Below are 26943 nucleotides of genomic sequence, written 5' to 3'. Positions count from 1 at the left end.
AATTTAATATATATAAATAAATAAATAAAAAAAATATAATGCCGCCAAAAAGAAAAAGTAAAGCTAGTAAATTTGCTCGTATGAGTGAGGAAGAACGTGCTCGTTATATGCAGCATCGTGCAGAATTAGAATTAGAAGCGAAAAGACGTAAACAACAATTGATAGCAATTTTTAGTAAGGTAACACATATCCACGACAATAAACTATATATATATACATGATCAGAAAATATTTGTTATATTTTTATTTGAAAGTAACTACATTAAGGAATTTCTTTTATTTAGAACAAACTGAAACGTGAAGAAGCATTTTCAAGAATAAATACAGCAAAAATAAACGAACAATGGCGATTCATTCTTCGACAGATTAAATGTAAAGAATTTTATGATGATATTAAATATCTTTGGAAAAATTTTGATAGAATGATTAATACTAAGGATAAAATAATACAATTGTTGTATGTAGAAATAGAAATGGCAGATATCGATCATAGAAGATTGCAAGAAGCTCATATTGGAATTATAGACAAAATTATTGGTAATTATTATTGTATTTGTAATTTTTCAAATATATAAATATTTGAAAAGAAAAAGACATTTTTGGTTGTTTAGAATTGTACGCCCAGAAACTTAGAGCTTTGTGTGATGATTACGTTAATAAAGTGCATAGCATTCAAGGTAAAGAAACAGTGGAATTAAATAAATTAAAATCGTATATGGAAAAGAATTGTGATGAAATTAAATTGATTACTGTGAATGAGAAAGTAGAATTGGAAAAAATATTAGCTAAGACTAATTCGCAAAATGCTGTTAATATTTGTAATTTAATTTCATTGGTAAGAACAAAATGAAATGAATTATTCTTGTTTTATTTAAAATTTACTGATCATATATTTTTTTGTATATTTGAATTTTGATTAACAGAGAAAAGATATGATGCTAGAACTTAAGAATAAAATTTCTATTAAAGTAGAAAATTTATCGAAACAATTAAATGAGATAATGTTAGAATATAATACAACTACTGAAACCAAGAGGAAAAAATATGAATCATTGAAAGAACAGGATGATGCTAATCTAACAGAAATGACACAATATCCAAAATTAATTACACAATTGCAAAATAAAATAAATAATGTAAAAAATGACACAGACATTTTATTGGAAAGAAGAAAGTCTAGCATTAACGAATTAAGATATCAGATGAAATTTATAAATCATAAATTATTAACAGTAAAAAAAAATTTCAAAACGGATCAAATTTTACAATCTGAACAATTCAAAAAATTAAGCGTTGTTTGTAATACCGTCATTAAGGTGAAAAACAAAGTTCATTATTTAATCTAATTAATCTTATATTATAATATTTTTTGTCTATGTTTACAGGATTTAGAAAAAATTCATGAAAAAAGTATTGCACTGTTATCATTGATGAAATTGTGTTCAGAATTAGAACCTTTATCGGTATCTATTAAAATGTATATATCTTCTAACATAGATCCTGTAGAAGAATCAAGCATACATTGCGTGAGTGTTCCATATAAAATCATACAAATTGAATGAAATTTTGAAAAATTTTATATTAATTATTTATGTAAATATATACATACATAGATATCTAAACCATTTGAAAAATTGGAAAAATTTTGGATGCGTTACAATTATATAAAGGTTGAAAATATTTCCATGAAGAAAGAATGCAATAAGTTATCAGCAGAAAATAAACATCTAAGATACATGTTACGAAATTATCTCATCAGTGTTTCCAGAATAAAGAGTACATTACCAATTACGTCAATTGCTATTTAAATAACAATTGCAAAACAAAAATAAGTACAACTTTTTTCAAATAAAAATTCTTTTATAATATTTATATAGATCATAATTATATTTAAAAATAATTTCTACTGTCTATAACTAACGATGAGTAAATATTCCTCCTCCTAATGGCAAATATTTGTAAGGCCTTGCACGTGTACGTCCTCTGACAGGATGGAAAAAGATTTTTTCTTTGGGTGCCATGCTTTCTGTTTCCAAATATATATCAAAGCATGCTCTTAAACGTTGTAATTGTGCCGATATCGTCGGAGGTTTTGTCCACATAACATTAACTTCCCTTTCAATGTCCCTTAAAATATCAACTGATGCAGGAACCATAGGACTTATGCTTATGCTAAACAACGCTGCTACTTTTGGATAATCTGGTTTTATAGCAATCCTAGCTATAAGTTCACCTAGAAAAATATTTGATATTTTAATATCTAATATATAAATACATTTATTAAAAAAAAAAAAAAAAAAATATAACATACTGCTTCCACGACGTAATACAGCTTCATAAAAGATATCAACAGATGATACTAATCCTTCTCGACAAATTGGTGCGCTACTATAATTAGCATAATTTTTCCATGTCATTGTAGTAAATCTATGCAACGAAGTTGTAATTTTTTGTGGCAGTGGATTAATGGTATTTACAAGAATAGGTAAATTTCCAGATTCCAATCGACGAATTTCTCGGCATAATTCTAATCTAGCTTTTACACGTCTTTTTATTTCTTTCAGAACACTTACAACGCTATCTTGCGTTGATTCTTGAACGGTAGGCTATAAATTAAATATAATATAAGAAAATTGTTAAATATTAATTTAATATATGAAGTATACAAAAAAAAAAATGATTTACCTTTTGATCGGAAGAATTAGCTGAAATAAAATGTAATCCAGCCATTCTTTGAGCCCATCTATAAGGAATACCTAATCCTAAACTTGAAAATGATCCTAAATTGTGACGCGCTAGTTGATAATGATTGGCAGGATTTGGACTTTCTATACCCAAATCGTTGGGATATAATTCACGAAGAACTGATTCTGATACGAGCATGTCTCTGTTGGAAAAAAATCAATTTGGTTTAATATAAATTCAGGACCATATATAAGAGTAGTATAATCAAATTGAAATTACCCAGCACTAATGCCTCCAGAAACATCAGTTTCGAGTTTAGATTCTACCGTAACCACTTTTAAATGTATCATATAAAAGAATTGTAACGTTAATTTGGTTTCAGCTGAAAAATAATCGTTATAAATTATTCGTATCAAAACATTTCTATAAATTATTATCTAATTGTTTTTTAATTATGAAATCACTTACTTTTCATTGAAATGATAAGTGTTACATTTAAAGGATGCCTCTGTAATAATTTAGATCTTTTTTCTTCTTGTCTAGCTTCTTTAGATAATCTGTGATGTCTTTTTTTATGTACAATTGTTTCTTCTACGATATTCTCTAACTGAGTTTCAGGATCTGAATCTGATTCTTGTAATCCATCTTGATTATTTGTACGTTTTGCTTCGTCTTTATCACCTTCCACTTTTATGATAATTGTATTATCTGTAATACAATTGATTAGTATTAAAAATAATTCATTTTGAATATATAACACTTAACTTACCATATGCATCTCGATATGCAGTTGCTTTTGCATAAAGTACATATAAAGGTGATGCGAGTAAAGCTGCTTTCTGATGTTCTTGTCTAACTTTATCTAAAGGTAATCCGAGACTTTCTTGCAATGGTTTACTTGCCTGTAAAAATATATTCATAAATATATATACATACAATAGAATAAAACAGAATATTGAAAGATAAAAAGAAATTACCTCTAGTATGGCTAAAAGTTGAGGTGCAAGGTTATCCAATCTAGTTTGTTTGGATTCCATATCGGCTGTAACCGCTTTCTTACTTTCAGTTAATTCATCACATAAAGCAGCCAACTGTTTCCGTTGAGTTAATTCCCATTCAAGTCGAGCTAATCTTAATTGATGTGGGTTCGTTTTTGTTATTTCCTAAAACAAATGTTTATAATAGAAATGTTAAGTATTTTCTTTTTTTTTTAACTTACAGGTCTAGATATGCTTTCAGGTGCTTCTCTATAAAATTCTTCTTCTGGTACAAGTTGTATCAATTCATCTTTTGATCTAAAAACAAAAATACACATATTATTTAACATATATTTGTGATTTATCAATTTTGTTTTGTATAAAAGACACAAAATGAAAACATACTTAAATTGTAGACATTTGATAACTTCTTTTTTTAAATGCATAACCTCGTATAATAAATTTTGTAATTGTAAATGTTTGCTATCGACACTACTCTTAGCAGCAACTAAAGAATCTCGTGCAAATTTAGTACGAAACTTTTCCATCCTATTAAGTTTCTTTAATTCAATAAATGATAAGGATGTTTGAATTTGTAATTCGTGTACTTCTTCTTCTGCCTGAAATATTATTTTCTTTTTTTACTTGCACAATAAATTATAACTTAATTGATAATAATATTTTAAAATAATAGAAAAATTCTGTAATAAATTGTAATACGTACATTTGAATCATTGCTAAGTTTTAACTTAGCAATTTTACTCATTGCTTTCCGGATATTTTCACATGTAGATAAAAAACTTTGCGAATCACTTTCAGATGATCTTTCCAAAGCCTCTTTTTCTTCATTGGTGATTATAGTCTAAACAATATAATTTTTATGTTAAAAAATTGGTCTTTTAGATATTATTATTGATAAATAGAAATGAAAACTAACCTTATACATGTCTCCATCTTTTAACCATGGGATAGTACCAGTACTAATAGATTTTCTCCTTTTTTTGGAAGTATCTGTATCATTTTCTTTACCCATTTTATAAATTATAAAACATTAACTTATTCTTAATACAAATCTTTGTAAAATATTACTACGATACTACGATCTAATAGCATATTACTGAAAATAAGTTACTAATAGAAATGCAATATAAATTTAATGCATTGCAATGTAAGTTTTGAAAATTAGTCGTTGGTGGCGCTGCATGTCAAAGGATACACAGTAGTCAAAATAAAAAGACTACAATATACAATTTGACAAAATTGTACTGAATATAAATGAAATATAACTTAAAAAAGAAATATTAATAAATATGAATATAAATAATGGATTTCTTAAATATATTTTTGTATACATACAACATTAATGAAATCTACAAAGTATTGTAACATTTTATAATTTATAATTAACTAGTTTTAGCTGGCTCAAAGGTATAATGTTTTACACCAGATTGAGGATATTGCTTTTCCATCTAAAAGAATAATCACAGATATATTTGTAAATGAATGTTTAAATGATATACATCATTTTGATAATATTGCTAACTTACTACAGGTTGGAACCATGGATAAGATTGGAGAAAGTAAAATAATCCTCCGAGGGCTCCTGTTGTACCAAAGAACATAAATATTGCTTGCACAAATGTTACATGTTTCCGAACTCCAGCTGAATACCGATCTTCTCCAATTATATCTGCTTCGATGTGTACCTAGGAAACATGAACATTAATGTAATGAAATCAATGAAATTAGTTTAAGTTCCAATACCATTTAAATTATTACCGCTTCATGAAGATTTCTTCTGAATTCAGGAAAATCATAGGGATAATATGGATCTTTTGCTTCTGGACCAACAAATGGCAGTTTTGGATAATCACCGTATCCAAATCCATTTGGTTCATAAGCTTCGTATTCCCGTGGATGTAAATTATACTTTTTAGCTGCCTTTTCTATTTCTTCCTTTGATGTCGGTACTTCTTTTTCGGCTCTCCATAAGGAAAAGTGTGGCCTTGCTTAAAAACAAAATAAAATAAATTTAAGAACAGGAATAATTCATTGGATGAATAACTTACATAATAAAATAATAACCTATTAAATAGTTGAGAGTATAAAAAGGTGACTAAACTTAATAACAAGATTAGAATACTTACTTTCTTCGCTATAATTAGCTTTTATAAATAATTTAATTTTGTTTCTTGGTAGCAATAAGCCTCTCAATGTCATACAATTTTTAAGAAGAACCATTCTCGTTGAAGGAAGTTCTGTAACGTCAAACTGGAATGGTTAAATGCAGTCGACTAATTGAAGCACGCGCATTTGTGTGCAAGTATATATATTTACCCTAAGATCTCATGACAATTATATATTGACTAATCAATTAAATTATTTGTCGTTGTGGGTTCTTTAAACTATTAAAAAAAAAAGATTCAATTTAAATAAATTTAGTCATAAAGTTTAAAATAAATCTTATCATTTATTATCAATTTTCTTTTGGTTCACCCTATATACGTAATGTAGAGTTCTTCCATACCTACAGGGCAAGTACATAAACTTTTAATTAAAGATCTTAATGTCAATTGAAAAATTACAAATTTATTTTATTTACGAATTAGATTTTCTTTCAATCTTGTATTCGTTTAATATAAGAAAAAATAAAAAATTTATATTTTTCGATTATATATAGTGGACTTTATTTTGTCCAATAACTGTCATTCTACGTTCGTTTACAAAGAAACGATTACGTTAATCTGACCTTTCTTTCGTAAAAATCAATTTTCTACTGTTTAGTCGGCATTTGATTTGGTTTAATTACGACCTGATTTCTTCCTAAAATTATTTGTACAAATATAATAGAACATATTAGTCGAAAAAATAAGTGTATAAAGTCTTAAAAGAAATGGGTGTCTTTGTTATACGATGACTGGCTACATGAAAGCTGAAATTCAAGATGGCCGACTGCGTGGGTTCGTTAATGTTCGTGAATTCAGATAACTGTTGTGGATAATTGACAGTAAGAAAAAGGGTGAAATCGTTTAATTCAAGTTCGTCTAAATTCATTAGACAGTTTTGCCTTTTCAAGCTGATATTACCGACGGTAAGTTGAATATTATGATAAGTTTAGAATTTGAGTAAGGTTCGGCCAAGTGTGATGAAAGGGATATTCAAGTTTTTACATTTTTTCAATTAGTTTACTTTCTTACTATAGGATTATAAGTCAATTTTAAGCAATGTTATTGGTCACATTTGTTTTGTTTAGTATTATCGTAGAATAATAATAAATTATTGTAAGTTTTATGTTTTATTGTGTTGGTATTCATGGGTCTTTTTTCTTTTTTTTTTTTTTACAATAACTGCTTGTTGGAGGTGTGTTTCTCTGATAATTAATAACGCGCGTAATGTAAATTAAATTTAATTGTCATTGAAAATATTCAAATATCCTAATATAAATAGAATTTTATTTTCTATTAACTACTGTCATAGAGATACAATAAAGTAGGATAATAAAATGAATGCTAATATTTTCTTATTAGTTTGATAAGAGTATGATGTATAGTTTGAATTTGTAATCTTTGTGTAGTATAATTATTGAGTAAGCTGGAGTCTGACTGCAGTAACATGGCGAGCCCGTCGCCTCAATCTTCTCCTATGCCTCCGCCACAAGCTCCGAGTCCAATGGGTCCTCCACAACAGGCTCCATCTCCTTCTAATCCTCAAGGCAGTCCTATGGGTCCTCCGCAACATCATCCGCACAGTCCAACACAAGGATATCAAGGTGGGCCACCAATGCCACCAGGCGGTCCTCCGATGTCACAACCTCAGCAACAACCACCTTCACAACAACAAAATTACCCACCTCATCCTCAACAAATGCCACCTAATATGGGTCCTCAGGTATTTAATTCTTATTGTTTTTTTCAAAACAGTATAACTTTGTAACATGTCTTTTTAACTTATTTCTTTTTTTGTTTTATAACTGTTAGGATAAAATGTAATTGCATTTACATTAATGGAATAAATGTCGATCGATGATGTTATCGAAATGATTATTACAATTGGATATTACAAATATTTATTAAGATGGAAAGTATATAAAATAATTTCTATTTACTGTCAAAGAAATTTATAATAATAAGGTCTCTAGAATATAAAATATTATTTTATAACTAGATGTGTATAGATTTATACTAATAGTATAATTATAATCTGCTTCTTGAAAAAGTTTAACTAGATGCTTAGCGATGGTTCAATTGCAAACTGTTATAACTTTTATAGCCATTACATTGAATTGAAAGATTTCTGTTTACAATAGGCCATTTGTATTTATCACAGTTCTTTTTGTTTCTTCCTACATTCCTACTTGTAGATGTATCTACAGATGTACCTCTACTTTTTTCTCTTTAATATCTGAAGTTTCGACAACATCATTGCAATTTAATATAACATAAGTACCATCGTTTTTAATAATCATATTCTACAAATAAGAAAATATTAGTAATTATTATATAATATAAGATATAATATTAAATTATTTAATTCTATTATAGGTATACAAATAGCAAGTAATTATATTTATCTTATATATTGGATATTTTCATTTGTTTTCTGTTAAGGAATCCTTGATGATGTTGTATTGTAGAAAAGGATTGTTTTTTGATAGGATTATGAACTATTCCTATCTCTATTTTTGTATTTTCTAAAAGAGTCCAAGAAATGCAAACGTGTGGAAATTGATGGGAAAAATTAACAAATACTATTTATAGGATTTATTATCCTATTGAATTGTTAGTCAGTTTTGGTAATTTAATTTGTATTGTATTTTCTTTACCAATAATTCTACAAATGAAAAGTTTACTATATATCTTTTTATAGATCTTTATCAGTTATTAATTAAACATACTTGTCTGATGGAAAATTTTTAACTAATTGTTTGATTATTTAGTATTCTATCTTATGTTCATACTTTGTTAGAAGATCCCAGTTGATACTTTTACATTCTTTCATTTTTGTTTATTGAATTTTTTAACATCTACACAATTAGACGAATAATAATAATAAGAAGAGATAGAATAAAAATATAATCAAAAATAGGATAAAAGTTTTTATATATTTCACGTTTCACATTGAATATATGAATTGTATTTTTTAGTGAGAGTTAGCGTGACCATGACCTTTAAAGGTACGATTTTTATTTTCTTTTTTTTTGTCTTCTTAATTTATATACACACACACACATATCTAATACAAATATGTTCACTCAACCAAGTAAACTGATTTATTTGCTACATTGTAACATTTAAAAACGTTGACTATCTTGTTCCTCTGTCTGGTAATATTTAATACTCCTCATTAATACTCTTTGAACCAAGAAGCTTTGTCTGATATTATCTAGCAGGTTTAGTTGATAAAAAAGAAAGAAAAAATCTGTACTTAGTATTCACTCTTGATTTTCTATACACAAATAATATTTTTGTAAACTAAACTTTTCATTTGCCGTTTAAATTAATTAGAAATATTAACATATCATGATTTTTGTTCAAATACATAAGATCAGGTTGAGATTTGAATTAAGACTACACTCATTTACACTTTCCAAGTATTTTGTGAGCATGCGATCTTTCCTACAAACGTCACTCAAGTATAATTTAAATAGTATTTCCTAGAACGATTGTTTTATTTCTTCTTGGCCTCGAGAAATTTTTATCTTACCACAATCAACGTGTAATAATGGTTAGAAGAAACTATAATGTAATTATTTACTATAGTATGGTTGTATATAACAAAAGATCATAATTATATCACATTTTGATTTTTATTTGAAAATTTATTATCTTTATTTTTTTTTTTAGAAACCAAATTCAACAAATCAATTTTTATACAATTGAAATATAAATGAAATATTATTTAAATGTTATGTTATATTATTACATAATGAATTATTTCATAACATATACATAAATGAACAAATGTCTATATTTATATAGATAAAATTTATGATTTATTTCTCAAGGATACTTTTTCATCAGCTTCACGTATTATTCTAACAAATTCCTTTGCTATTTTCTTATTGCAAGCACCTATAGCTCGTGGTTTCATAATATCGATTTTCTCACCTGTGTTTTTTCAAATATTTAAAAAAAAATTATTATTATTATTATTATTATTATTATTATTTTTATTAATAATAATAAACGTGGAGTTAGTTTTCAAAAATGATTTCATATCAAATAATAGTCTTAATTAAAATAAAAAATCTTAAAAAACAGAGACGTTAATTACCTGTTACGCGATCAACCACGATACCACCTGCTTCTGTGATAATTAAAGATGCAGCCGCGATATCCCACGTGGAAATACCTGGACCTTCGATGTAGTAACCCTCAACTATACCCAATGCCACGTAACAAAGAGTCAATGCTGCTACTCCAAGTGTACGAATACTTTCATAAAATAATTCTAATTAATACAAATTGTCGACATTTCTTGGGACTTCTCAGTCATTAGTAAATTATTATAATTTCTTTTTATATTATTATTATTATTATTATTTTTTAAAACAATATCCATAGGATAAGATCAAGCAAAGATGAATTTGTTCAAAATTTATATACGTCATGGTACACGATATATTATTTAATGAAGAAATAATAATAAAATAATAGAATTTATTATATTTAATTAATTATTAATATTATTTTGATTATTTAATTTTATCTTACCCCTGTGCTATAGATGCAACAGCTTTTACACGTTCAACGGTTATTTCCTTTAAATAATCGATTTTTATAAAACCAGGTTCTATGCAAAGCAAAGCTTTCGATATATCTGAACAAGAGATACAAATTATTTCTTCTTTTTTTTTTCTTTTCTTCTTCGAATATTTCCTTTATATATATTTTGATTTTATTTTACTTACCTTGAACTTGTGATACTTGAATTCGTTTTCCATTTAAATAAGCACCTTGACCTTTACGAGCAGTAAACAGTTGGTCATGAATCGGATTACAAACAATACCCAAAACCATTTCCTTTTGAATAGCTAATCCAACAACAACACAAGTATGCGGAAATCCGTGAATAAAATTAAGTGTACCATCGATCGGATCAATGATCCATGTAGGATCGTTAGTTAATTCAGGTAATTTTTGTCCCGTTGATTCTTCAGCGATAAATCTAAAGTGTTAGTAAAAACGATAAAAATAAAACAAGGAAAAATAGAAGACAAGAAAAAAACATATCATTCATTGGTTCTAAGCATTTACGATAATTATTTAAACTCTGACTCATTTACCTATGAGTAGGATATATACTCTTTAATTTATTAATAATAATATCCTCTATTTTTTTATCAAATTCAGTAACAAGATCCCAATCCCCTTGTTTTTCATTTATATTTTTCGAACCGTTAATGGCACCTTTAAGAATCTTTGAAAAAAAAAATAAAAAATACAATTCAATATATCAAATTGTATACATTCAAATAAATAGTATGAACATTTTTGACATTTGTATAAATTAGTTGATTGAAAAAATACTAATAATTTACCTTAGCAGATTCTTGAACAAGTTTCAAAGCAATTTCGTAATATTCATCTTCGATTTGTCGTCCTGCCATTTTCGAGTTAACAATAATTTTTTTTTTTTTTTCCAACGAACTCGTTGTGACTCGTTTACGATCAGCTTGTGAAAAGGTTCGAAGCTAGACTGTCTTGATTACACCTGTTTCTTATGCTTTTCAATAACGATTTGTTTGGAGAGGGTGTTGGTAAGATTCGAGTGAATGATTATGACGATGACGATGACGACAACGACCCTGGAAATATCTCTTTCTTCTTAACTTTATATAAAAATGATTTTAATATATATATATTTTTTTTTATTTTATTATTATATCTCCTTCATATCGTATCAAAATAGTATATATTTAAATTTTATACAATATTTTGTGTGTTAACGATTGTCACAGTAGTAATAAACCTAAACGGATTATTATAACAAGATAATGATGTTTACATACTACGATAATTTTCATTGCATAAGTTTTTGACTTTAGCTTTAAATAATGTCATTTAACAATTAGACATTTTAAGGTCATCGCATACGAGTATAAAATTAATTAAGAGTAGTTAATTGATAATAAGGTATATTAATTCTCCATCATGATTTAATAATACAATTTTAATTAACGTCTTGAAGAATATAACAAGATTTTATAGAACGTATTTCACATACTTAATCATACCTCGTGATTATCAACTCACGTGTAATAGATTTCTCTGTTTTTTGTTTTTTGTTTTTTCATCAATTAACTCTGCTTTTTAATTATTATTGTTCTTCTTGTTATATTTTCAGTAGGTTTTTATCAAACATGATTATTATATCGCGTTTAAAAATAATAGAATTTTATTAACAATTATTTCTTAATTTATATAATACTTATTTGCAAATATATAATTAAATTTATTAATGCTTCGTATGTTGTAATCTTTTTCTTCGTGTCTTCAAGTCTGTGTCAATGATCAATTTCGTGACTTCGCAAGCCAATTGACTTTTACAAGCGGCAACGGTGTTCGGTTTCATTAGATTGAAAGGTCCACCTAAGGTGAATGCACAAATCCTTGGTAAAAAAAAATAAAGCGAGCAATAGCTAAAAAAGGAAGGGCAACGTTAAATATATTATAACTAGATTCATTTATTGTACCTTTCGAATCCAATAAAGTACCACCAGCTTCAGTTACTATTAACATTCCTGCTGCTACGTCCCAAGGTCGAAGACCATCCATTTGAAAGCAATCTATTACGCCTTTAGCAACATAAGCTAACGATAACGCAGCAGAACCTATATTTCTTACACTAAAAAGTAATCGATCTAAATCTTTCAATATCATTTTGATTAGATAGATCAATTATTATTATTATTTCATAAACTTACGCTTGACATGCATCGAATAAAGCCAATAATCTACCAACAACTATGTCTTTGTGCTCGCACATTTTGATACTTCCAAGTTCATACGCCAACATTGTTTTCTTCAATTCTAAATTAAAAAAAAAAAAAGAAAAAAAAACAATGATAATAATATTATTTATATTTTATTGAAAAATTTATTAATATTTTATTTGTTTTTATTAAATGTAAAGAATTGATTCACCTGTTACATCGGATACTCGAATAGGTTCTCCATTTAGGTACGCACCTTGACCTTTTTTTGCCGTATACAGTTCACAATTGATCGGATTATAAATAATTCCTAGAACTATTTCTTTACAAATAGATAAACCTACGGAAATGCAGAATTGTGGAAAAGAATGTACGAAATTGACTGTACCGTCGATCGGATCGATTATCCATGTTGGTGCGTCAGTCAATTCTGAAAGCTCCGATTGGCCAGTTTTTTCTTCCCCGATGAATCTGTGTTATCATTTAATAGGTCTTTGATAAAAACATTTATTCGTTAAACGTTGTTGTTGTTATTATTGTTATTGTTTTACTCACTTATGATCAGGAAATTCCTTTTTAAGTGTTTTGAAGAAAAATTCTTCAATTTTGTAATCAAAGTTTGTAACTAAATCTGTCTCGACTGTTTTAGATTTCACTATTTTTTCCGATTTTTCCACACTTGTAATAAACTATGAACAAAAATAAGGATACGTCAATGTATAATTTCTTTTTGTATTTTTTTTTTTTTTTTTTTTTTTTTTTTTTTTTTTTTTTTTTTGTTATTTTCTTGTCGTTGTATTTTTATTTGTCGTACCTTTCCAGCTTCTAACGTTAAATTTTTCGCAATTTCGAAATATCTCGCGATGTCATCCTGATCATTAGCCATAATCGTAGTTAAAGATATTTTTGATAAAGTGACTGTCCGATTAAACGTAAGAGAAGTCTGCTGACTCTTTCTTATCTTATTGTGTGAAAATAACAGTGATATTTGATTCTGAAGATGGCGCCGGTTAATGGATTTCCACATTTAAACAAAATAAATTATTTTTATTTCAATTGAATATTTTTTACAAACCTATATTAATTAACAACTTAAGTTGTTCAATTATTCAACTTTGTGAAGTTTGAGAAATAATATGGTCGATGATTTAAAAATATATTTCGTTTATAGGATCGATTAATCGATTTTTGTTTTTAATCGGTCAAACCTAAAACGTTGATTTATTTAACATTTAATTATTAATTATTATTTTGTTCTAAACATTGTGATATTTTCTTTTCATTTTCTTTTTTTTTTTTTTTTTTTTGTTTAAATACAATTTTAATCATACTCGTATTAGTTTTTTAATTAATCAATTTCTTGATCGAATTTCGTAATACAATAGAACCCTCCCAATATTCAGAACATATTTGAAATTCAACTAATTAATTGAACGTTTCTTTCATTCAGATAATAATATCCTTGAATGTTCGAGTATATGTATTTGACTCCATTTATTGGATTACGTAATTAAATTTGGAGATAATAATAATTTGAGTAAAAGTAAACAAATTCTTAAACGCGTAAAGACCACAAAATTCATTCAAAAGCTGTTTTAGCAACGTATGTTGTGTATATATGTGAGTTTATGATAGTGAAAGAGAAGATAATAATGGTGTACGTACTCGGAATCATGAAAATATTTGCTTGGATAAGAAGGTTCGTTTAATGGAAAAATTTGTAAAGTTCTATTTCACGTAATATAATTTACAATTAGCAAATTGTGTCAAACGATCAAATCAAAATCTTCTCATACGTAAACTAAATACATTCAACTTTTGATTACTCGAATACTTTATCTTTTTTATTAGTAAATAATCGAGGTTCTACTGTATACACTGAAACCTTTGTTTTATTAAATACAAAATTTCTTTTTTAATACTATAAATCACACTTTCACACAGACGAACAGAACAATCCAACTGTTCCTTAGAAACTGGTAGATAGGACTTTGGTAAGATATCAGTCGTTCATACAATTATCGTTGTTTAAGAAAAGGTGATAATTTTATTATCTTACTCTTACGAGAGAAGAGTTAACTTTAAAAGTTATTACGTTGTTGCATTTTGAAATATTGATCTTCTTTGATGAGTCTTCGTATCAGCTTGTTGGATCAATTTAACTAAATCGTATCCTAATTTTGGATTACCAACTGCAATTACTTTTGGTGACATCACGTTGAACTCTCCACCTAATTTATTATAATGATAATGATAATGATAAGATAATTAACTAATATAATTTAAATGGAATTTTAGATAATATAATATTTGATATTTGATAAAAAAAAAGTACCATTTGTGTCGATGACTGCACCACCAGCTTCTTGAATTATTATCACACCTGCTGCTACATCCCAGGGCATTAAATTGTCACAATGATAAGCTTCTGCAGCACCCATTGCTATATAACAAAGTGTCAAAGCTGCTGAACCCATTGTCCTTATTCCATGAGCTATCGATACAAATGCTTCTAATCTACCCAATATGATATCTCTGATATTTTCTATTGCTGCAAATGAAGCTTCCAAACATAGCAAGGAATGTTTCAAATCTGTAAATTTATTTGATATTATCGAATGAATTTCTTTGTTTGTTTGCTTTGTATATTATTGTAATTACCAATTTCAATTTAGTTTTTGAATCATACCTGGTACTTTCGAAGTTTTTATTGGTTTCCCATTTAGAAATGCACCACAACCTTTTCTAGCAGTAAACAATTGTTCCAATATTGGATTATATACAATTCCTAGTTGAAGTTCTTTGTTAACTGACAAAGCAATTGATATACAAGTAAAGGGAAAAGCATGAACGAAGTTTGTTGTTCCATCGATCGGATCTATAATCCATGTTGGTGTATTTGTCAATTCTGGTAGGCATTTTGTTTTTGAAACTGTTTCCTCACCGATAAATCTACAAAAAGAGAGATGATTGTAAAATAAGTAATTCGTCAAAATTATATAAGAATTTGATAAAAGTAATTTTTTGTTTTTAATAAACACTTTCCAAATTAGTTTTATTGAGTCATGTTTATCCATATTTTAGTTTTCTTTGTAAAAATGAAATAAAAATATTCTATTATTATGGAAATTATAATAGGAAAACACATAATTATAAATAAAATTGTTGTTTATATAAAATAATCGTATCAATTATGAATAATGTTGTATGTTAAATTATTATACTAACTTGTGATTAGGAAATTCTTTCATAAGATTATTAATTAAAATTTCTTCGACCTTTTTATCATACTGTGTCACTAGATCCCAATCGGCAACTTTAGTTTCAATTTTTTTATTAGTAATATCAATGGCCTCTCGTATTACCTAATACAAAATAAAAGATTGTTATCGGATAATACAAGATCGTTATTATGTTACAACATAATAACACGATACAAGTAATAATATCTTTTCAACTTATATTATTAATTGTGTTGTATAATAAATCATTCTACAAAGTACAGTTGGGAAGGCCATAAAACATGATGATAATTTTATTGAATAAAAAATGATAAGCATATTGTAATCTACATACACATTCCAGTTGAAATAAGAAGAACATATATTATGATATGTATATATATATATATATATATATATATATATATATATATATATATATATATATATATATATATATATATATATATATAATATACATCATTTCAAAGATATTGTTATTTCAACAAAAAAGTTTTATCAAAAAGTAAATCATTTTTTATTAGGTCTAGAAACATAATTTGATTTTAAATGATAATAAATAATTCGTAATAATTATAAAAAAAAAAACTCATACGTGTCAATATAAAACAAATTAAATTTTGATTATGTAAAATTAACAAAAAATATGCTTATAATCATAATTCAATAATAATTATTTGAATAATTTAATTTAATAGATATTAAATATATATCATTTTATTAATTATACTTTAAAGTCCAATAATAATTATTTGAATAATTTAATTTAATAGATATTAAATATATATATCATTTTATTAATTATACTTTAAAGTCCAATAATAATTATTTGAATAATTTAATTTAATAGATATTAAATATATATATATATTATTTTATTAATTATACTTTAAAGTCCAATAATAATTATTTGAATAATTTAATTTAATAGATATTAAATATATATATATATATATATATATATATATATATATATATATATATATATATATATATATATATATATATTAATTATTTTATTAATTATACTATTTTAAATTCACATGATAATTATTTTCAAAATTTAATTTATGTTTTATTAATTCATTTGAAAGGAAAACACTTGTTGTAAATAATCATTGAATGAAAATAATTATAAATACCTTTCCTGATTCGATAGTAAGTTTTAAAACATAATCGTAACAACGATCGAGTTCCTCTTGGTCGACCATGATTATCGCACACTGATCAAAACAGATTAAAAAATAATAGAAGTTGTTACTTCCTTCCTAAGAGACTTCTTTTATCTCGAACAAGTTTTCAACGACTAACAGTTACGATCCGTTTAGATTGTAATACCGAATCGTTGATGGGAAGCTCCGTTTTATGGTACAGCTGTATCACCCCCCACCATGTGTGCTTTCATTTTACTCGACTTAATTAGGAATAATCAATATCACTATTTTTCAATTCTTTTCTACTTGCCGACCTATGTATTGATATGATTTAAGCCTATTATTATCGAGATTAAAAACAATTCTTTTGTTTTTTCTTTTTTTTTTTCATTTCTAATTTCTTTTATTTCTAATTGAGAACAAAATGTTAGAAGATAAATTAAAAATCAGCTGCTGTAAAGTTATTATGCTTTTTATTATTAACTTTTATAGACATTGTAAAATATTGATAATACAAATATTTAGAACTATAATTATCAATGAAGTTAAATTAATTTATAGGTAATCAATAATTTTATTTTGAAAGATATTGGTGAATGTTTTTTTTTTTTTTTTTAGTAAAATTACAATATTGAACCAAAATTTAAATTAATAATTATCAATGAAGTTAAATTAATTTATAGATAATAATTAATAATTATTATGAACAATTAGTAAAGATTCCTTTTTAGTAAAATTGCAACATTATATGTTTAATTTCTAAATCCTCTTTTAATCTTAGCCAAGTTGAGGTGGTAAATAAACATCAGAAATAAACTATTGTATTATATTTTCTTTCTAAATTAGTTATAATAAATATTTTAAAATATTATACAAATTTTATATTAATTTTATTATATTTATATTAATTTATACAAATATTTTAATCGACGAATAACGAATTTATATTCGATAAATAATTATAGGAAAATTACCGAGCTATCGAGTATTAAAAATGAAACACAAGAAAAAAAAAGCAACCCTGCTTTATTGAACGTAATTGTGTTTTTGTTATTGGACAAATAAGAATCACGTGAAATCCTGAGTCTATCATTAAGTCCCACAAGTGGAGATGCACACCGGATGCCTAACATGCCCCAGGAACGTGATCTCGTTCGGTTAAGGGCGTGAACAGTTCATGCTTCTATCGTTCATCTATACGTTTAAAACGTTTAATATATAGAAAAGTAATGCTTGTGTTGGTAAAAGAAAGTAATGTATGTGTTAGAGTTAGTCACTGACCAAGCACGTGTAATAACGCGTTTGTATTATTATTTCTATTATGTTTATACCAGCAGGATGACCGACCCCCACGTGGGACAATTTGTCATCCTGGTCCTTTTATATTATTCTCTTTTGATTAAATCTTGTTGGGTACACGTCATACCCATGAATAAAACTATAATAGTTTAAAGTACGCTGTCCAGTTTTTGTCCATTTCTCAATGATGTCTTTGATAAATTCAAATTCTGAAGAATTATTGTTCATACAGGAAAATTTGTTCTTCAGGGGTTTTTCGTTTAACATAAAATATGTGAGGAAAACTATTCAATTCTATTTAACGTTTTCTTCAGTTTTTTTTTTTTTTCATGAAATTATTTTTTAAGGAAAATATAAAGAATATAACTCTGATCGATACGCAAAAAAGAAAAAAAAATAACAAGTAAAAAATGTACAAGAAATTAATTCGTTACGAATGATAATACCTGTAATAACATAAATCTAACAATAAAGATATAGATAGTAGATACCACGAAGTTAACTGTATATTTTATTGCGTGTAGTAATACTTAGGTTGAGAGTATACATTTTTCAATGAATTTTTCCTCTTTATCTAAAATATGACATAATAAATTTGATGAGTAATATATAAGTATTTGTTTATAAATTAATATTACATCACTAATTCGTTACGATCTGTGTGATTTGCAGAATCAAGGTGGATCTGGTCCAATAGGTCAAGGACCTAATCCTCAACAAGGGCCAGTCGGCTCAATGGTACCTGGTCAAATAGGCCCAAATGGGCCTCAAAGTGGAAGACCTGTTGGGAACAATCCAAATAATCAAATAGGACCAGGAGGACAAATGGGACCTGGTAATCAAATGAATCAAAGTGGACCTGCAAATCAAATGGGTCAGTTAGGGCCAGGTAGTGGTCCAGGTACACAAATGGGACCAGGAGGTAGTCCTGGTGGACAAATAGTTGGTCCAGGAAATGGACCTACTGGTCCCGGTGGTCCAATGGGGCCTGGGAATGGACCCAGTGGACCTGGTCCAATGGGACCCGGTGGCGGTCCGGGTGGACCACAGTTGGGACCAGGGGGGCAGATGGTACCTAGTAGTCAGATGTCTCAAAGTGGACCAGCTAATCAATTAGGACCTAATGGACCAAGTAATCCAATGGGTCCAGGAGGACCTTCCAATCAAATGAGTCACGCAGTTGCTAGCGGTCAAATGGGACCAAATGGACTCGGTGGACAACCATCGTCTAATCAGATTGGCCCCAATACTCCTAATCCAGGACAAATTGTTACTGGAAATTCTGGACCAATGGGACCAGGCGCACCAGTCAATCAGATGAGTCAAACTGGACCTGGCCATATTGGACCTAGTGGTCCACCTGGCCCTGGTCAAGAAAATTTAAATGCTTTACAAAAAGCTATTGATTCTATGGAAGAAAAAGGTCTTCAAGAAGATCCACGATATTCGCAGTTGATAGCGTTAAGGGCACGTCAAGGAAATAGCATGGGAGAGAAACAAACGTTCAGTGCTCAGCAGTTGCAACAATTACGGTTAGTTTAATCGACATATTTTTTATTTCATTCTTTCAATAAAACTTATGATTCATATTATTATTATTTTTTACAGAGTACAAATAATGGCGTATCGTTTATTATCGAGGAATCAACCTTTGTCTCAACAATTAGCACTTGCTATTCAAGGTAATTATATACGCAAAGTATAGTGCCGCCATATACCGTGTATATAGCAGCAACAATTATTTTATTATTTGTTCAAAATTCTTCTGTAACGAAAATAGGTGGAGCACCACCCCCAGGTATGACTTCACGACCTATGGACCCATCTCAAGGACCAGCTGCTACTCCAGGACCACAAATTCCTGGACCTAATGTAATAGGTCCTGCTGGTGCTCCGAGACCAGGTTGTCAAACACCTCAACAACAACAGCCACCTCAGCAAGGTGCTAAAACTAATAGAGTAACGAGTGTTCCTAAGCCAGTGGGATTGGATCCGTTGTTAATTTTACAAGAACGAGAGAATAGGTAAACACTTAGGATTGTATTTATAACAAATGGCATACTTTTCTGTTATAAACGACTAATGTTTTTCTTTTCCATAACTTTGCATAACAGAGTAGCTGCTCGTATTACGTTAAGAATGGAACAACTTAGTAATTTGCCAACAAATATGCCCGAAGATTTACGAATTCAAGTGCAAATTGAATTACGAATGTTAAGGGTACTTAATTTTCAACGACAATTGAGATCTGAGGTATAGTAATCATTGTTACATAATAATATAAAAGATATATTTTTTATAATGCTAAGTAAATTAATTTTATTATTACAGATACTAGCATGTACTCGAAAAGATACAACCTTAGAAACGGCGGTTAATGTAAAAGCTTACAAACGTACGAAAAAGCAAGGTTTGCGAGAAGCAAGAGCCACTGAAAAATTAGAAAAACAACAAAAGTTGGAAGCTGAACGTAAACGTAGACAAAAACATCAAGTAGGTTTCTTTTTTTTTTTTTTTTAATATGGAAAAAGCAATAATATTATTATATTAAGAAAGTAATAAGATAATAATCCTCGCGTTGTTGTAATTTGATTTTTTCTTTTTTTTCAGGAATTTCTTAGCTCGGTACTTCAACATGGTAAAGATTTTAAAGAATTTCATAGAAACAATGTGGCTAAATTGGCTAGACTGAATAAGGCTGTGCTCAATTATCATGCCAATGCTGAGCGCGAACAAAAGAAAGAACAAGAACGTATCGAAAAGGAACGTATGCGTCGTCTTATGGCTGAGGACGAAGAAGGATATAGAAAATTGATTGATCAAAAGAAAGACAAACGTTTAGCATTCCTTTTATCGCAAACTGATGAATACATTAGTAATCTTACTGAAATGGTTAAACAACATAAAATTGAACAAAAGAGAAAACAAGTTGAAGAACAGAAACGTAAAAAGGTAAATTCATTTGATTTTTGTTTATTATTACAAATATTTGTGTAATAATTCAAATAAATTGACTTTCTCAAATCTTAATTTATTGGAATTACAAATTTTAGAAAAAGAAAAAGCTTCAAGATGGTGAAATTAATGAAGATGGTACTCCAAGTGATGACACTCGTGTCGGTGTTATAGAAGTAGCAACGGGTCGTACTTTAACTGGTGATGAAGCACCACTGATGAGCCAACTTTCGGCATTCTTAGAAGCACATCCTGGATGGGAACCAATTGATTCTGAAAGTGAAGATGATGAAGAAGACGAAGAAGATGAAAGTAAGAATCAATCTAATATAGCATTTTATTTATAATATTTATTATAAATGAATCATTTGATAATACTAAAACTTTCTTTATTGATATCATTAGACAAAGAAAAACCAATGGGTGATTCCGAAGAAGAGAAAGTTAAAAAGACGATACATAAAGCCAAGGTCGAAGATGACGAGTACAAAACAGAAGAACAGACATATTATAGTATAGCGCATACTGTTCACGAATCTGTTACAGAACAAGCTTCAATTATGGTTAACGGCAAATTAAAAGAATATCAGATTAAGGTAGGAAATAAATAATGTTAGATATTGTATATTGTATATATATTATAAATATTCAATAAATATTTAATTATGAATTACATATTGTAGGGATTGGAATGGTTGGTATCACTGTTTAATAATAATCTTAATGGTATTTTGGCGGATGAAATGGGTCTCGGTAAAACTATTCAAACTATAGCATTAGTCACATATCTAATGGAGAAGAAGAAAGTAAATGGCCCATTTTTGATCATCGTTCCATTATCGTAAGTAAAATAATGTATTTTTGATTTGTATACAATTAAAATCATTCAATATTTGTTCTTATTCAATTTTTTCATCGCAGGACACTTTCCAATTGGGTTCTCGAGTTTGAAAAATGGGCACCTAGCGTCGTGGTCGTATCTTACAAGGGATCACCAGCTGGTAGACGTGCCATTCAATCACAAATGCGAGCAACTAAGTTTAATGTCTTGTTAACAACATATGAATACGTTATCAAGGATAAGGGTGTCCTGGCAAAATTGCAATGGAAATATATGATCATTGATGAAGGTCACAGAATGAAAAATCATCATTGCAAATTAACACAAGTGTTGAATACGCATTACTTAGCACCCCATAGACTTCTATTAACTGGTACACCACTTCAGAACAAGTTACCTGAGTTGTGGGCTTTGTTGAATTTCTTATTGCCTTCTATATTTAAATCTTGTAGTACTTTTGAACAATGGTTCAATGCACCTTTTGCAACCACCGGTGAAAAGGTAAGTAAATTCATTTTTTTTTTATAATGATCATTTACTTTCTAAGTACAACTTTTGAATATTAAATTATGCATTGTTTAAGGTCGAATTAAACGAGGAAGAAACTATCTTGATCATTCGTCGTTTACATAAAGTTTTGCGACCATTTTTACTGAGACGTTTGAAAAAAGAAGTCGAATCTCAATTACCTGACAAAGTGGAATATATTATTAAATGTGACATGTCTGGACTCCAGAAAGTACTATACAAGTAAATATCGAACTCAAATATTTTATTTCCACGATATTAAACTTTTTTCCATTTTTTTTTTTGTAATATAAAAATTTCTTTATTTTTTAGGCATATGCAGAGTAAAGGTGTTTTACTGACAGATGGTTCCGAGAAAGGCAAACAGGGCAAGGGTGGTGCTAAAGCTTTGATGAACACTATTGTACAATTAAGAAAATTATGTAATCATCCTTTCATGTTCCAAGCTATCGAAGAAAAATATTGTGAACACGTTGGCACTCAAGGATCTGGTGTTATCACTGGGTATGTAACATCAAAATTACATTAAAATAAAATAATTTCAATGTCTTGTATAAAATAATGAATTAAAATTTGAAATCAACAGGCCAGATTTATATCGCGCATCTGGAAAATTCGAACTTTTGGATCGGATCCTTCCAAAATTAAAAGCAACCAATCACAGAGTATTGCTTTTCTGTCAAATGACACAATTGATGACGATTATGGAGGATTACTTAAGTTGGAGAGGATTTATGTATTTAAGATTGGATGGTACGACAAAGGCTGAAGACAGAGGGGATTTATTAAAAAAATTTAACGATCCTGGCTCAGAATATTTCCTATTTTTATTATCCACTCGTGCTGGTGGTCTTGGTTTGAATTTACAAGCTGCCGACACTGTAATTATCTTCGATTCAGATTGGAATCCGCATCAGGTACGTATTATTATTATTATTTTTTGTTTTATATTGTTTTACATTGTACACACATATCGAAAGTTGAATCATATGTTGATTTCATATGAATTATTATTTTAGGATTTACAAGCTCAAGATCGAGCTCACAGAATTGGTCAGAAAAACGAAGTACGAGTACTCAGATTGATGACCGTAAATTCCGTCGAAGAAAGAATATTAGCTGCGGCTCGATACAAATTAAATATGGACGAGAAAGTTATACAAGCTGGAATGTTTGATCAGAAATCAACTGGTTCAGAGCGTCAACAATTTTTGCAAAGTATTTTGCATCAGGACGATGCAGAGGATGAAGAAGAAAATGAAGTACCGGATGACGAGACGGTTAATCAAATGATTGCAAGAACTGAAGGTGAATTTGAAATATTCCAAAAATTGGATTTAGAAAGAAGAAGAGAAGAGGCCAAATTAGGACCAAATAGAAAATCTAGATTATTAGAGGAAGCTGAATTACCTGATTGGCTTGTCAAAGATGATGATGAAGTTGAAAGATGGACTTACGAAGAAGATGAAGAAAGATTTCTTGGAAGAGGTTCAAGGCAACGTAAAGAAGTTGATTATACTGATAGTATCACCGAGAAGGAATGGTTAAAGGCGATTGATGATGATGGTGCGGAATACGACGAAGAAGAAGAGGATGATAAGAAAAAGAAGAAGACGAGAAAACGAAAGAAAAAGGGAGAGGAGGATGACGAACCTATACCAAAGAAAAGAAGAGGGGCCGGATCATCGATTGATCCTAAAATGAAACGTGCGATGAAAAAATTAATTATGGTTGTTGTTCATTATACCGATAGTACAGATGGTAGATTACTTAGTGAACCATTTATGAAATTACCATCTAGGAGGGAGTTACCTGATTATTATGAAATTATAAAGAAACCTTTAACTATTAATAAATTATTGCAAAAAATTGAGGAAGGCAAAGTAAGTACTACTTTGATCATTTTATTATTATTATTATTATATATTTGAGAAGATAATATTTTGTTATTAACGTTATCAATTTTTTCAGTACGCCGATTTTGATGAATTGGAGAAAGATTTTATGCAATTATGCAAAAATGCACAGATTTATAATGAAGAAGCTTCTCTTATTCACGAAGATTCAATAGTTTTGCAATCTGTATTTACAAATGCGCGACAACGTTTGGAGGAAGAAGGAAATATTTCCGATTTGGATGACAAAGGTATTTTATTATTTGTCTCATTAATATTATCATCATTATTATCGTAACATAATATTTCATATAATAATTATATGAATTTAGATGGTGATGAAGGATCCGATGCTGATTCCAGTGTAAGAATGAAGATTAAACTTAAGGGTAGAAAAAGTGAGGGCAGAGGTGGTCGTAGAAAAAGGGTTACAAAAAAATATATATCCGATGATGACGATGACGCTGATGATAATTAAATAATATCAATGTAATTATATTTAATTATAGAGAAGCTTTAAGCTATATATGGTAATATTCAAAACTATTTATCTTATATTTCCTTTTTTTTTTTGTTCATATTTTTTCATCTTTATTGTGTGAAACAGTATACTTCGTCCTTAAGGTCGATTGTTGTATGTAGGATAATTATATAAACTTTATAAAATTACTCTACATAAAAAGATATACATATATATATAAATATATAAATATATATTAATATAATAATAGTAATAATAATAATAATAATAATAATAGTAATAGTAATATTAATAATATTATTATATAACTTGATTATAGTACGAAATACGATACTATTGTTATTCAAGTTTATAGAGAAGCAAAAAAAAGGGGGAAAATCATTGTTACTGAAAAAAAAAACAAAAAACTAAGACTAAAACAAAATAGACGAACCTTTTTAATTTAGTATTTAGGTAGTAATAAGTATTTAGAGGTATGTTATTATTTTAGTATCTTAGTATTTAGGTATTCAAGGGTAACAATAATAATAAAAAAAAGGACAAAAAAAATACAAGGGAAATAACTTTGAATATTCTGCTTTCATTTTTTTTTCTTTTTTTTTCTTTTTTTTCTTTTTTTTTTTTTTAAATAGTTATCGTATTGCGCAGCTTATGTCGATAAATTGCACTGTGTGAATGTATATATATATATGAAAATAATTAGTATATTAAGAATTTCAATTTTATTTCTAAAAACGTATCAAAATAATTAATTAATCGATGCATGTTTAAGAAGAAAAGAAAAAAGCAAAAAAAAAAAAAAAGAAATATTACAGTAAACTTTGTTACTATCAAAACATAAAAATCACACACATGGGATGTATGATTTTTCTCCCATTATATAAATATATATTTTTTTGTTTAAATGTGTTAATACCTTTAAGTTTTATTACTATAATATATTACATTTATTACATTATCAATGTAACTGCCAGTAATTGGTTCACAATACATTATATTATCCTTATTATTATTGCTTTACATATATACTATTCATTAAAAGTGTACAAACTATATTGAGACGGTAATACTAAAAAAAAAAAATGATAAAAAATATAATAAAAGAATCGATAAAAAAAAATAAATGCGAATAACAGAATCCGTGGTAATTAATTAATTATTAATATATAATGACAAAGTTGATAATTATTCGTACTATAATGAACCTTATATATTTTGAAATTATGTATATTTTTATTTTACTCTCATTATACGTCACAAGTTTTATTTATTTCAATATAAATTTCTTTTTGTTTTTTTCTTGGTGTGTTCTACAAAATTGTAATATTTTTCACAGTACTCTCTCTCTCTATATATATATATATTTTTTTTTTTAATTCGTCATACGAATTGTATAAAATTTATGCATATTTATTGATTATTTCAAATAAATTCCAAATTTGTTCTTATTTATATAAAAATGTGATTAAATGGAAGAAAATCACGTAGATTGTATGTGTAAGTAAATTGTATAAGGACAACAAAAAATTATGATAAAAAGCGCTCATACATGAATGTGTGTAAGTAAAATCATATTGGGGTTTGCTTGCTTGTTTGCTTGCTTGCTTTGTCGGAATCATGGTATGCCTTAGTCGTTAGATCCGTACCCGTTCCTTGCAATTTCGGTCCTGTTTTGAATTTAGATGGAATTTAGGCAAGCTGTTGCGGTAGTATCCCTACCTTACCTAATGTCACTCATTGCATATGCCACTATCTATCCTACACGTTTCAACATGTGTATATAAATATGGTATATATGTATCTACATGTATATGTACATATATATATATACATGTATATTTGTATGTACATGTATATATACACATACATGTATTATACATATATACTTTAATGCATAACTAAAACAAAGTTGTACATCTTTGATTCGCGGTATTGGTCTTATGTGTTTATT

The 26943-nt window shown here is 27.9% G+C and overlaps 7 protein-coding genes across 11 annotated transcripts; 2 read left to right on the top strand and 5 right to left on the bottom strand.

Moving 5' to 3' along the window:
- The first annotated feature begins 36 nt into the window (after nt 1-36).
- On the top strand, nt 37-1808 carry LOC107074429 (dynein regulatory complex subunit 2). Its single transcript, XM_089170871.1, has 6 exons — nt 37-179; nt 285-537; nt 612-835; nt 924-1316; nt 1386-1526; nt 1614-1808. Exons 1-6 carry the CDS (start codon nt 39-41, stop codon nt 1806-1808), a joined length of 1347 nt encoding a protein of 448 aa, XP_089026997.1. The 5' UTR covers nt 37-38.
- On the bottom strand, nt 1767-4842 carry thoc5 (THO complex subunit 5). Its single transcript, XM_015335857.2, has 11 exons — nt 4600-4842; nt 4387-4524; nt 4068-4282; nt 3905-3980; nt 3663-3848; nt 3455-3587; nt 3154-3393; nt 2965-3067; nt 2686-2887; nt 2312-2606; nt 1767-2233 (listed from the first exon to the last, which is right to left on the bottom strand). The coding sequence occupies exons 1-11, from the start codon at nt 4693-4695 to the stop codon at nt 1917-1919; spliced, it is 2001 nt and encodes a 666-aa protein (XP_015191343.1). The 5' UTR covers nt 4696-4842; the 3' UTR covers nt 1767-1916.
- Nucleotides 4843-4983: 141 nt separating this feature from the next.
- ND-ASHI (NADH:ubiquinone oxidoreductase subunit ASHI) lies at nt 4984-5970 on the bottom strand. The gene is made up of 4 exons (XM_015335863.2): nt 5810-5970; nt 5442-5671; nt 5210-5368; nt 4984-5131 (listed from the first exon to the last, which is right to left on the bottom strand). The coding sequence occupies exons 1-4, from the start codon at nt 5901-5903 to the stop codon at nt 5066-5068; spliced, it is 549 nt and encodes a 182-aa protein (XP_015191349.2). The 5' UTR covers nt 5904-5970; the 3' UTR covers nt 4984-5065.
- Nucleotides 5971-6285: 315 nt separating this feature from the next.
- On the top strand, nt 6286-25999 carry brm (ATP-dependent helicase brm). 3 transcript variants are annotated; one of them, XM_015335854.2, is made up of 18 exons: nt 6286-6753; nt 7271-7550; nt 18965-19824; nt 19901-19974; nt 20073-20316; nt 20407-20545; nt 20624-20785; nt 20903-21244; nt 21346-21559; nt 21653-21843; nt 21931-22088; nt 22169-22589; nt 22672-22838; nt 22929-23120; nt 23203-23533; nt 23636-24499; nt 24588-24762; nt 24844-25999. In XM_015335854.2, the coding sequence occupies exons 2-18, from the start codon at nt 7275-7277 to the stop codon at nt 24987-24989; spliced, it is 4956 nt and encodes a 1651-aa protein (XP_015191340.2). In that variant the 5' UTR covers nt 6286-6753; nt 7271-7274; the 3' UTR covers nt 24990-25999. The 3 variants fall into 3 exon arrangements, with proteins under 3 accessions (XP_015191340.2, XP_015191338.2, XP_015191342.2); XM_015335852.2 differs by having other exon boundaries at nt 7237-7550; XM_015335856.2 differs by lacking the exon at nt 7271-7550.
- On the bottom strand, nt 9616-11353 carry LOC107074432 (uncharacterized). The gene is made up of 6 exons (XM_015335862.2): nt 11203-11353; nt 10948-11081; nt 10573-10829; nt 10376-10481; nt 9936-10096; nt 9616-9769 (listed from the first exon to the last, which is right to left on the bottom strand). The coding sequence occupies exons 1-6, from the start codon at nt 11269-11271 to the stop codon at nt 9648-9650; spliced, it is 849 nt and encodes a 282-aa protein (XP_015191348.1). The 5' UTR covers nt 11272-11353; the 3' UTR covers nt 9616-9647.
- Nucleotides 12042-14273, bottom strand: LOC107074430 (inositol monophosphatase 1). 3 transcript variants are annotated; one of them, XM_089170870.1, is made up of 7 exons: nt 13412-13639; nt 13153-13286; nt 12986-13068; nt 12809-12913; nt 12589-12694; nt 12358-12509; nt 12042-12253 (listed from the first exon to the last, which is right to left on the bottom strand). In XM_089170870.1, the coding sequence occupies exons 1-7, from the start codon at nt 13622-13624 to the stop codon at nt 12120-12122; spliced, it is 927 nt and encodes a 308-aa protein (XP_089026996.1). In that variant the 5' UTR covers nt 13625-13639; the 3' UTR covers nt 12042-12119. The 3 variants fall into 3 exon arrangements, with proteins under 3 accessions (XP_089026996.1, XP_015191346.2, XP_015191345.2); XM_015335860.2 differs by having other exon boundaries at nt 12042-12273; nt 12809-13068; nt 13412-14273; XM_015335859.2 differs by having other exon boundaries at nt 12809-13068.
- Nucleotides 14472-17152, bottom strand: LOC107074431 (inositol monophosphatase 1-like). Its single transcript, XM_015335861.2, has 5 exons — nt 16982-17152; nt 15826-15962; nt 15287-15549; nt 14933-15190; nt 14472-14828 (listed from the first exon to the last, which is right to left on the bottom strand). Exons 1-5 carry the CDS (start codon nt 17048-17050, stop codon nt 14689-14691), a joined length of 867 nt encoding a protein of 288 aa, XP_015191347.1. The 5' UTR covers nt 17051-17152; the 3' UTR covers nt 14472-14688.
- Nucleotides 26000-26943: the final 944 nt, after the last annotated feature.

This window comes from Polistes dominula, unplaced genomic scaffold (genome assembly GCF_049000335.1).
Source record: "Polistes dominula isolate Pdom_NZ unplaced genomic scaffold, Pdom_raw_medaka contig_79, whole genome shotgun sequence".
Classification (NCBI taxonomy): Eukaryota; Metazoa; Arthropoda; class Insecta; order Hymenoptera; family Vespidae; genus Polistes; species Polistes dominula.
This window is presented reverse-complemented; position numbering and strand designations above follow the sequence as displayed.